General features: G+C 38.7%; 3 protein-coding genes across 3 annotated transcripts in view; all 3 read right to left on the minus strand.

Moving 5' to 3' along the window:
- Positions 1-234: 234 nt before the first annotated feature.
- On the minus strand, positions 235-3,036 carry LOC100178400 (lysozyme g; the record flags this gene model as incomplete). The annotated part of the gene is given in 6 exon segments (XM_002126022.4): positions 235-320; positions 842-955; positions 1,159-1,251; positions 1,603-1,761; positions 2,218-2,358; positions 2,844-3,036. Coding segments are annotated over 6 exon segments (633 nt in total), but the record flags the coding sequence as incomplete, so codon positions are not given.
- A 1,051-nt stretch (positions 3,037-4,087) lies between these two features.
- On the minus strand, positions 4,088-6,833 carry LOC100176087 (lysozyme g). Its single transcript, XM_009859853.3, has 6 exons — positions 6,730-6,833; positions 6,502-6,633; positions 6,037-6,132; positions 5,462-5,575; positions 4,865-4,950; positions 4,088-4,451 (listed from the first exon to the last, which is right to left on the minus strand). Exons 2-6 carry the CDS (start codon positions 6,539-6,541, stop codon positions 4,179-4,181), a joined length of 609 nt encoding a protein of 202 aa, XP_009858155.1. The 5' UTR covers positions 6,542-6,633; positions 6,730-6,833; the 3' UTR covers positions 4,088-4,178.
- A 238-nt stretch (positions 6,834-7,071) lies between these two features.
- LOC100186293 (poly [ADP-ribose] polymerase 15-like) overlaps positions 7,072-11,002 on the minus strand; it is a 4,352-nt gene continuing 421 nt past the window's right edge. Inside the window, exons 2-4 of the mRNA XM_002126084.5 lie at positions 9,046-9,179; positions 8,625-8,811; positions 7,072-8,327 (exon numbers count right to left, since the gene is read on the minus strand). Of these exons, the coding sequence (XP_002126120.2) occupies positions 8,047-8,327; positions 8,625-8,811; positions 9,046-9,179 (602 nt within the window). The 3' untranslated portion in view covers positions 7,072-8,046. The remainder of the gene's footprint in view (positions 8,328-8,624; positions 8,812-9,045; positions 9,180-11,002) is intronic.

Consider the following 11,002-nt stretch of genomic DNA (forward strand, 5'->3'; position numbering starts at 1 on the left):
AGATCAAAAATAAGTTGCATACGTTGTAACTCGTAAACGGGCACGAGGTGTATGAAACACAACACCTGTGTTATAACGACTGCCATTGCCCCACCATGCGAGGATAAATAAGTTACATTCGTGGTAATAACCCGTAAACGGACACGAGGTGTATAAAACAGACCACCGGCCGTGTTTTAGTGTATGGAACAGAACATCCATAAAGTTAAACAGTTATAGCATAGCATAGTTTACCTGCATTAACCCATACCCATGCCCGTCACTACCGTAGCCATTAGAATTAAGAGCTGCCCCTGCACGACTTTCACGACTGATGATACCTGTAAACATAGGTTAACGTACTTATAGTTCACCCAGCATTATAGCAATAAACCCACCACAGGAGATATATGTGTCATATACGTGTATAGATTTTATAGTAGGGTGGGGGAAGATGGGGCACATAATATCCAACTATCCCGATCGTGTTTTAAATAAAAATAACGGTCTATGGGAGTCGTGAGGATACGGTTTTATAATTATTTGCATTTTCTTTGTTTACGACCAAATGGGAGGGGAAAATAAGAATGAAAATGTGTCCTATCTTCCGCCACCCTGTTATATACCATTTAACTGATATGATATACGATGGGGTAAGACGGATACCGGTAGCACATCACATCCCATATTTCCTAATCGTGTTTTAACAATTAATAACGACCTTGGAATCGTGAGGTTTTGGTTGTACTATTCTGTAAATATCCTTCCCAAATGGGTTGATAAAAATAGAATCAAATCATGTACCACCTTACCCCATGTAAATGCGCCCCATTTTACCCCAACCGCTTATGTATATCCTAACCTGCAATAATAGCAGCGTCCATACAAAGTTGGTAACCGGCTTGCCCAATCTCGTCTTTGTATTGGGACATCCTGTTAAGATCTGTAGCGGCCAATTGACGAGACGCTGATATGCCTATACATACAATAAATTTATAAGCACATTGTATTCTATATGGGTGAGGTTCTACAGTGAGGCACGTCATAGGACCTGAGATTTAGGCCAGAGTTGGCCCATTATCTCCAACACCCAGGGTTTTTAGGCTATGAGCTACAGTTGGGTTATTATCCCAACATTGTATATGCGTGAGATCCTATATTAACGTTTTTCACACTTACCGCAATATCCTAAGTTATCTTGACTCGACGTGGTGCATGAAGCACCAGTGGTGTCGGTATTGTAGATGTTGCCATAGCAACCGAAGGCCCCACCTGCAAGACATATAACATAACTAAATTACGATATATGTCGACCTATTTCGAATAAGCCATATATTCTTAGCGTTTAAAGTCTTATAGTTAGTTGTTTCTTAACCAAACGCAGCCCTTTGTACTTTGTGTCCTTAGACAAGACACTTAACGGCAATTGCTCCACCCCAGTGTTCACTAACAAGCTGTCGAAATTTCCAAAAAAAACAGACAGAAATACAGTACCATACAAAGTGTGGTAACTTGTAAACTGACACGAGGTGTATGAACCAAAACACTCGTGGTATAACGACCGTCGTTTTCCGCCCACACGAGGACTAACAAGTTACATCCATTCAATATAACAGGGCTTACCTGAACTTGCCCCACTGCAACACTGCCTTGATGAAGGCCCTCCACACTTTCCAGATGAATAAGAACCACTACAGTAGTTTGAATTATCTTGACATTTCCCACCACTTTGAGTGCATTGTGAGTCACAGCATGAAGCATAACTATTCTCGTTTGAGATGCCTAAACAAGTATACGGGTTTTATTATCTGTATTCGTATATGGCGTGTTAATTCTATTAATAACATAGGCTACACTTGTAATATGAGAGCCATTAACAGCTTTATACTTACAGATATATGTATAGGTGGTTAATATTTGTATTCGTATATATATAGACAGTGAGCATGAAGTGTATGAAGCCACCATGTATGGTGTGCAACACCCGTGTATAAACCCCTTGGTTTCCCACCCCGAGGATAAACATGAAAGTATCCTAACATGACAGTGAGCATGAGGTTTATGAATACACCATGTGTGTCTGGTGTATAAGAAGACACCCATGTTATAACTTGACAGTGAGCATGAGGTGTATGAATACACCATGTATGTCTGGTGTATAGGAAGACACTCATGTTATAACTTGACAGTGAGCATGAGGTGTAAAGGAACACCACATTTAGCATCCTATACACTTACAAGTATTATCGCATTCTTGGCAGCACTTCCTGTTCGAATCCCCGTCACATAACCCTTGTTCATAACCAGCAGTGCATAAGTAGTAACGATAATCTAAACACGTCCCACCATTGCGTGTGCATGCTAAGTCGCTTGCTACACCTGTAATGCGAATAATTCAACATATAGTATAACATACATTCGAATATAGCTTATAATACAGTATAGCGAAGTTGAAAATATTTAAACAAACGAAGAGTTCGGAATAAGCAAGAAAACGCAAGATATAGTTAGGTGGGGGAAGATGGGACACTTTTAGCACATAATATCCAAATATCCTGATCGTTTTTTAAACAATTAACAACGGTTTATGGAAGTCGTGGGGATACGGTTTTATATTTCTTTGAATGCTCTTTGTTTACTACCAAATGTGACGAGAAAATAGAATGTTAATGTGTCCCATCTTCCCCTCCCTACTATATATTTTATCAGTAGCGTGTTTAACGACTGTCGTTTTGTGGCTAATTCTCTTCTCTTCGTTTTGTTATTAATCTGATATTGGCTATTGTGTTCAAAGAATATGTTAACACACAAGACTGCTACAGTGAGAACCAAAACAAATATTATACGTTATATTAACTACTTACATATTTCAATCAAAAGGCAGATAACCAACAATTGCTTCATCTTGAACAGTTAGTTCCTCTAGTGAATCTTCTTTACCGAAGTGCGGTTTGTTTCGTTCGATATAAATAGACAGATACGTGAGAACAACACGCGTGTTCAAACATTGCAACTTAGCGTTCGGTATTTTACTTCGGCGTAAAACACAGGGCAAACAAAGTAATTGTAGCCTATATAGTAGGGTGGGGGGAGACGGGACACCTTTCGCACTTCATATTCAAATATTCTGATCGTGTTTTAAACAGTTAACAACGGTCTATGGAAGGCTAGAGGTTACAGTTTTATAATTCTTTGAATGTTCTTTGTTTACTACCAAATGGAACGAGAAAATATAATGAAAAAGGTGTCCCATATTCCCCCACCCTACTATATATATATAAGGTTTGGGCACTAGACATGACTTGCAGTAGGACCTCACCCACATAGAAGAAATCCACAGTTGGTATATTTCGCATGCCTTTTCAGAGTCCCCAGAGACCTGCCATGTGTTGGACTCACCATAGGTTTACATAAAGACAGACACATTTCTATTTTTACATACGTATTAACTCGTAAAAGCGAGCACGAGGTGTATGAAACAGAACACCCAGTCATAACGCCTGTCATTGCCCCGTCATGCAAGCATAAACAAGTTACATACGTGGTAACTGATAAGCGGGCGCGAGGTGTATGAAACAGAACACCCGTGTTATAACGACTGTCGTTTCTACTCTATACAAGGATAAATAAGTTACACTCATTAATTCATATAAACTTAGGCCGAAAGATCGCAAAGACTTCAATCTAAGACAAACAACAATTACAATAAACGGGCATTTCCTCATTCCCTATATTAAGCACAAGTTTTAGAAATCCAGATAATTTTCGAATACCTATTAACTGCATGCCTGCGCCTTACAATGCATTCTCCCTCGCTTCTTGGAGAAACGGTAACTCTAATTTGCAATTTAAATACTCCAGACACATGCGTTTATATACGGTGTACCATAATCCAGATCTATAACTATAGACGGTGAGCATGAGGCGTATGAAGCCACCATGTATGGACATGTTAACAACGGGAAATTTTCATATTCTACACCTATAACTTAACTCGACAGCGAGCATGAAGTGCACTCGGCAATGAGAATGAGATATTTATAAACACTCGACAGCGAGCATGAGGTATGAAGCCACCATGTATGGTGTACAAATGACAACAAACTACTAAATTATATAGGTTGTATTTATTACCAGAATCGCCAATATCCTGCCACCATTTTACCACCTATTACATCATAGCTTATAATCCCATTTTCCTAATACCCGTTATCTTTATAATACTGGGCTCTAGCCACTACATCGCTAGAGTAGTCATCCCCAGTTGTACCGACGTCCATGTTATCATAAGACCACACGCCCCCAACACCTATATTATAAGCGCATATGCCGCCTTTTAAGTCCATGTTTTGGTCCCAAGATGGAAATTTCGAAGATATTTGTCCAATATTAGATATAAGGATGCCAGTGCCTTGTAATATATGGTCAAGAGATGTAGGGCCACCTTGTATGGTGTGGTAACGATCGTCGACCTGAAGGATTAACACAGCGTTAATGGTACTGCGTATCAAGTTATAACATGGGTGTCTTCTTATACACCAGACACACATGGTGTATTCATACACTTCATGCTCACTGTTGAGTTATAACATTGGTGTATTCTTATACACCAGATACACATGATGTATTCATACACCTCATGCTCGCTGTCGAGTTATAACATGAGTGTCTTCTTATACACCAGACACACATGGTGTATTCATACACCTCATGCTCACTGTTGAGTTATAACATGGGTGTCTTTTTTATAACCGTACTCTTTCATTATGAATGGCTTTGTATAATACACATTATAACCTGTACATTTTCTCTGTATACACCATTATACACTACCTTCGTAACCCTAGGCTACACCATTATATAAAATACATATAATACATTATACCTGCATCAAACCGTAACCGTGCCCATCTGCGCCGTAACCGTCTGAACCAATGGTAGCCCCCGCACGAGTTTCCCTGCTAATGATGCCTGCCAGTATAAAGTAGATACAACTTAGCTACAGTAAAGTGAAATAAAAAGTACTGTTTAACGGACACACTATAAATGCAGCGACTTTAAGTTATAAGGTACTTCAAAAAATAAATGAATGTAACTTGCTATATCCTCGCGTGACCGGAAAACGACATTCGTTATAACACGGGTGTTTCGTTTCGTAATAAGTTTAAATAATTGTTTATTGGCTCATCTGCTATATATGAAATCTTCGTGTGTTTTCAGACGTTTCGTCTGCATCCGGCAAATCTTACTTTACGGGACAGTATTAATAGTATAGGGTGGGGGAAGATGGGACACCTTCTCATTCTATTTTCTCGTCACATTTGGAAGTAAACAAAGAAAATTCAAAGAATTATAAAACCGCTTCTTCATGACTCGTCCAATAGACCATTGTTGATTGTTTAAAACACAATCAGAATATTTGGATATTATGTACTAAAGCTGTCCCGTATTGCCCCATTCTACTATAAGTTAAAGTTCAAACCTGCAATGACAGAAGGATCCATACACAGTTGACGTCCAGCATTCTCAATGTTACTTTTGTATTGGTTCATTCTGGACAGATCTGTTGCGGCCATTTGCCTCGAAGCGGAGATTCCTGATATAAATGTATGTGAATTATTTATCCTCACATGGCGGGCAACGACAGTCGTTATAACACAGGTGATCTGTTTCATACACCTTGTGCCTGCTTACTAGTTACCACGTATGTAACTTATTTATCCTCGCATGGCGGGTAACGACAGTCGTTATAACACAGGTGCTCTGTTTCAAACACCTTGTGCCTGCTTACTAGTTACCACGTATGTAACTTATTTGTCCTCGCATGGCGGGTAACGACAGTCGTTATAACACAGGTGCTCTGTTTCAAACACTTTGTAGCCGCTTACGAGTTACCACGAATAGGCCTATAATTTATTTACCCTCGCATGTAGAGGCAACGATAGTCGTTATAACACAGGTGTTTTGTTTCAAACACCTCCTACCCGCTTACGAGTTACCTTGTATATAACTTAGTTATCCTCGCTCCAACACGGCGTGTAGAATTAATTAACTCACCGCTGTAACCCAAGTTATCTTGACTTGATGTTTGACTGGAACAACCGGTGGTGTCAGTGTTGTAGATGTTGCCATAGCAACCGGTATAAGCGATGGCTGCAAATCAAAATCGAGTTATTTATAAATGCAAGTTATTTAACCTCGCACGACGGGGCAATGACAGTCGTTATGGGGTGTTCAGTTTCCTACACCTCGTGCTACTTACAAGTTACCACGTATATATGTGACTTGCTTCTGCTGGCATGGCGGGGCAAAGACAATCGTTATAACACGGGTGTTGTGTTTCATACACCTCATGGTGCCCGACTGCCCGCTTTCGAGTTACCACGTATGTGACTTATTTATCCTCGCGTGGCAGGCAACGATAGTCGTTATAACACGGGTGTTCCGTTTCACACACCTCGTGCCTGCTGCCTACTTACGAGTTGTAATATTTTAAATTAACAAATTATAGGAGATTCTCACCTACGCCGACGAACAGGAAAAGCAAAAATACCTTCAACATTTTCAAACCGTATTCGTTCAACTCGCGAGTTGTGATAACGGTCTTGGTTTCAGCGATTATAAATAGTTGCTTCGTGAGAGAGAAACATATGTCTAAACATTGTTATATAACTGTTACTAAATTTGTCTTCACATAAAAAACAACCGCTATCAGTTATACACTCCCACAGTAGGCTACTTAAGATTTACCTTCTCAGCAATTTCGTGGGCGCTAAACATCTGTGTCTGCTGCATTCGTTCTAGTTGCAGCCTTTGCTTAGCAACTTCTCATTCAAAAAAGCACTTGCGACCTTACATACATGGTAACTCTTAAGCTGGCACGAGGTGTATGAAACAGAACACCCTTGTTTTAACGACTGTTGTTAGCCCGCCATGCAGAAATATATAAGTTATATTTATGTAACTTGTGTCTGGGCAGGAAAGTGACAGTCGTTATAACACGGGTGTTTATACACCCCGTGCCCACTTACAAGTTACCGTGTATGTAACTTTGTGGATGTTTGTTTTAACGAACTCAGTAAAAACAGAAAGAACAAGTTGCGTGTTTATGCATTAAGGTTAACAGTTCATATTTTACTCCTGCGTAAAACATTGGACAAACAAAGTTATATACAGAAGGTTCGGGCAATGGACATAGCATAGACTACCTTGCAATAGGACCTCACTTTTATAGAAAAAATGCACAGTTGGCATATTAACCTCTGGAAACATTTCTTATTTGCTAAATGACCGCAATAGAAAACATATCATATGGTTTAATTAATAGACACAAGTGTAGCTAAAAAAAAAAAATTATAGTTAAAAAAGCCTAGTGAAGGGAACTTAAATATGTTACATGCATTTAACAGATACATAAACTCAAGCGAGTTAAATAAAGCCCAAGCAAAAATACAGCAAAGTGATCAAAATGGGTCATTATAGTTCAACAGCCACGATTTTAAAGTAACACTTTTTCCCACACCTTTATCTATAGTGTTTTAACAACTGTCGTTTTGCTGTTAGTTTCCTACTCTTTGCTGGTTAAATAACGTGATTTTTGCTAACGTTTCAAAGAGATAAGTAAAAACTGTGTTATGTTAAAGAAAGAAATAAGAGCATGATAAAATATTGAAGATAAAAATTGGTAAGAAGAGAAATTTCATTGTAACTTAAAGAATAATTTGATAAAATAACCTAGTTAAAAATAACTAGACAGATTTAAAATAGTCTAGTTCAAGAATAATTCAAAAATTTAGGTTTAAAACATTATATAAATGTAGAGTTACATTGTAAAAGCATGGAAACCCAGTTAAAATTAACTAGCCCACGTATTTTGGTTTAAAACAACATAAAAATGTAGGATTTATGTTAAAGCATGGAGCATATACTGTTAACAAATAAAGGCAAATTATAAAAGTCGGAAACACCATTTTATACTACATAAGTCACTAAAAGATTATTTACATTATGCCTGGTGGCAGAAGTACCAGGGAGAGTGTTTAAAGTTTTTTTTTTACCATATGTAACTTATTGGTAAGTTAGAACATAATCAGGATATACACTCGCATCCTTAAATACAACATACATAGTAGGGTTGCTTACTCTATTAACAACACTGTCGTACAACTCATTCTTTTGCCCTCCTGCTATAGCAGGTGCAGTTATCATGGAAGAATTACCAGCACAATACTCCCCTGTGACAACTTTGGATAAAAACATACACCGATGGTTGTTTCGGTCAAGTGAAGTGTAGTTATGTGAATATTGTGCTTGTACTGCAAAGTAAACTCCTTTTCCATATGCAGTAGCTGGAATAAAAACATAAATGAATAAATAAAAGTTATTAAACGAATTAATGAATGTAACTTATTTATCCTCGTGTGGATAGGCCATGACAGTCGTTATAACACGAGTGTTCTGTTTCATATACCTTGTGCCCGCTTACAAGTTACCATCTACGTTAATACACACACAATATATAACGACTGTCGTTTTGCGGCCACGCGAAGAATAAGAAAGTTACATTCATTAATTCGTTTAATAACTCACTATATATTACATTATGTCTGGTATATTGTAATATCCACACAATATACACGACCCACCGTTCTTCCCTGCATGACTTCTATCGAAACCATTCCTATAAATGTTGTCAGTAACGTCTCCGCTTGTTCCGTGGAAAAGTTCACGAGTCACCGTTTGTCCAACACCACGACTCGACATTTTTGCCCGAACTTTTTCCTCTTGAGCGAGGAATTGTTTGTAAAGTGCAACGTTTTGTATTCGTTCCAACTTAAATAAAATATGGGTCTAATAAATTTTTTATGCAAATTTATTTCGGGTAGGATTTAGTATTATTTAGGTTTTTTATGCTTTTTAAATGGATATAATATATTACCCAGCGTTTCAATCTCCTACACAAGTTGCCTTCATCAAGAAATTAAAACTAAAATCTCCATAAGTGCTTAAATATATTATAGCAATAACATAATACGTACTTTCGAAAAGTAAATACGATATAAATACCTTTACTATAGTTTGAATATAGGCAGCTCCTTGTTGAAACTTTTGAATAACTTGGTTGTACTCGTTACTTCCAGCTTGTACTTGGAACACCTTCCATGGGTTGCCTTGTAAATCCTCCCATGTGTTTGGGAATGCTGGGTGGTTGGGGAGTGAAATTATTGATTGTTTGAACTAAGTATATACATAAGTAGTAAGCTTCATGGGTGTTGGTGTAATGGGCAACTTTGGCTTAAATTATTGGGTGTTGGGGTAATGGGCAACTTTGGCTCAAATTATTGGGTGTTGGGGTAATGGGGCAACTATAGACTAAATCCCTGGGTGTTGGGGTAATGGGCCAACTATGGACTAAATCCCTGGGTGTTGGGGTAATGGGGCAACTATGGACTAAATCCCTGGGTGTTGGGGTAATGGAGCAGACTCTGGCTTAACACATAGTGTATCCTTACACCTCATGCTCACCCTTATATATGAGTATATGCCAGTTATACACAGATAATGTGGCTTCATACACCTCTCGCTGTTAAGGTATAACATGGATGGATTCTTATACACCAGACATACATGGTGTATTCATACACCTCATGCTCACTGTCGAGTTATAACATGGGTGTCTTCTCATACAGCAGACACACAAACACATAGTGTATTCCTACACCTCATGCTCATTGTTAAGTTATAACATGGGTGTCTTCTTATACAGCAGACACACAAAACTAGTGTATTCCTACACCTCATGCTCACTGTTGAGTTATAACATGGGTGTATTCTTATACACCAGACACACATGGTGTATTCATACACCTCATGCTCACTGTTGAGTTATAACATGGATGGATTCTTATACACCAGACACACATGGTGTATTCATACACCTCATGCTCACTGTCGAGTTATAACATGGGTGTCTTCTCATACAGCCACACAAACACATAGTGTATTCCTACACCTCATGCTCACTGTCCAGTTATAACATGGGTGTCTTCTTATACAGCAGACACACAAACACATGGTGTATTCATACACCTCATGCTCACTGTCAAGTTATAACATGGGTGTCTTCTTATACACCAGACACATATAGTGTATTCATACACCTCATGCTCACTGTCCAGTTATAACATGGGTGTCTTCTTATACACCAGACACACATGGTGTATTCATACACCTCATGCTAACTGTCCAGTTATAACATGGGTGTCTTCTTATACACCAGACACACATGGTGTATTCATACACCTCATGCTCACTGTCAAGTTATAACATGGGTGTCTTCTTATACACCAGACACACATGGTGTATTCATACACCTCATGCTCACTGTTGAGTTATAACATGGGTGTCTTCTTATACACCAGACACACATGGTGTATTCATACACCTCATGCTCACTGTTGAGTTATAACATGGGTGTCTTCTTATACACCAGACACACATGGTGTATTCATACACCTCATGCTCACTGTCGAGTTATAACATGGGTGTCTTCTTATACACCAGACACACATGGTGTATTCATACACCTCATGCTCACTGTCGAGTTATAACATGGGTGTCTTTTTATACACCAGACACACACGGTGTACTCATACACCTCATGCTCACTGTCGAGTTATAACATGGGTGTCTTTTTATACACCAGACACACATGGTGTATTCATACACCTCATGCTCACTGTCGAGTTATAACATGGATGTCTTCTTATACACCAGACACACATGGTGTATTCATACACCTCATGCTCACTGTCGAGTTATAACATGGGTGTCTTCTTATACACCAGACACACATGGTGTATTCATACACCTCATGCTAACTGTCCAGTTATAACATGGGTGTCTTGTTATACACCAGACACACATGGTGCATTCATACACCTCATGCTCACTGTCAAGTCATACCATGGGTGTCTTCTTATCACCAGACACACATGGTGTATTCATACACCTCATGCTCACT

Source organism: Ciona intestinalis, unplaced genomic scaffold, assembly GCF_000224145.3.
Source record: "Ciona intestinalis unplaced genomic scaffold, KH HT000299.1, whole genome shotgun sequence".
NCBI classification, from domain to species: domain Eukaryota; kingdom Metazoa; phylum Chordata; class Ascidiacea; order Phlebobranchia; family Cionidae; genus Ciona; species Ciona intestinalis.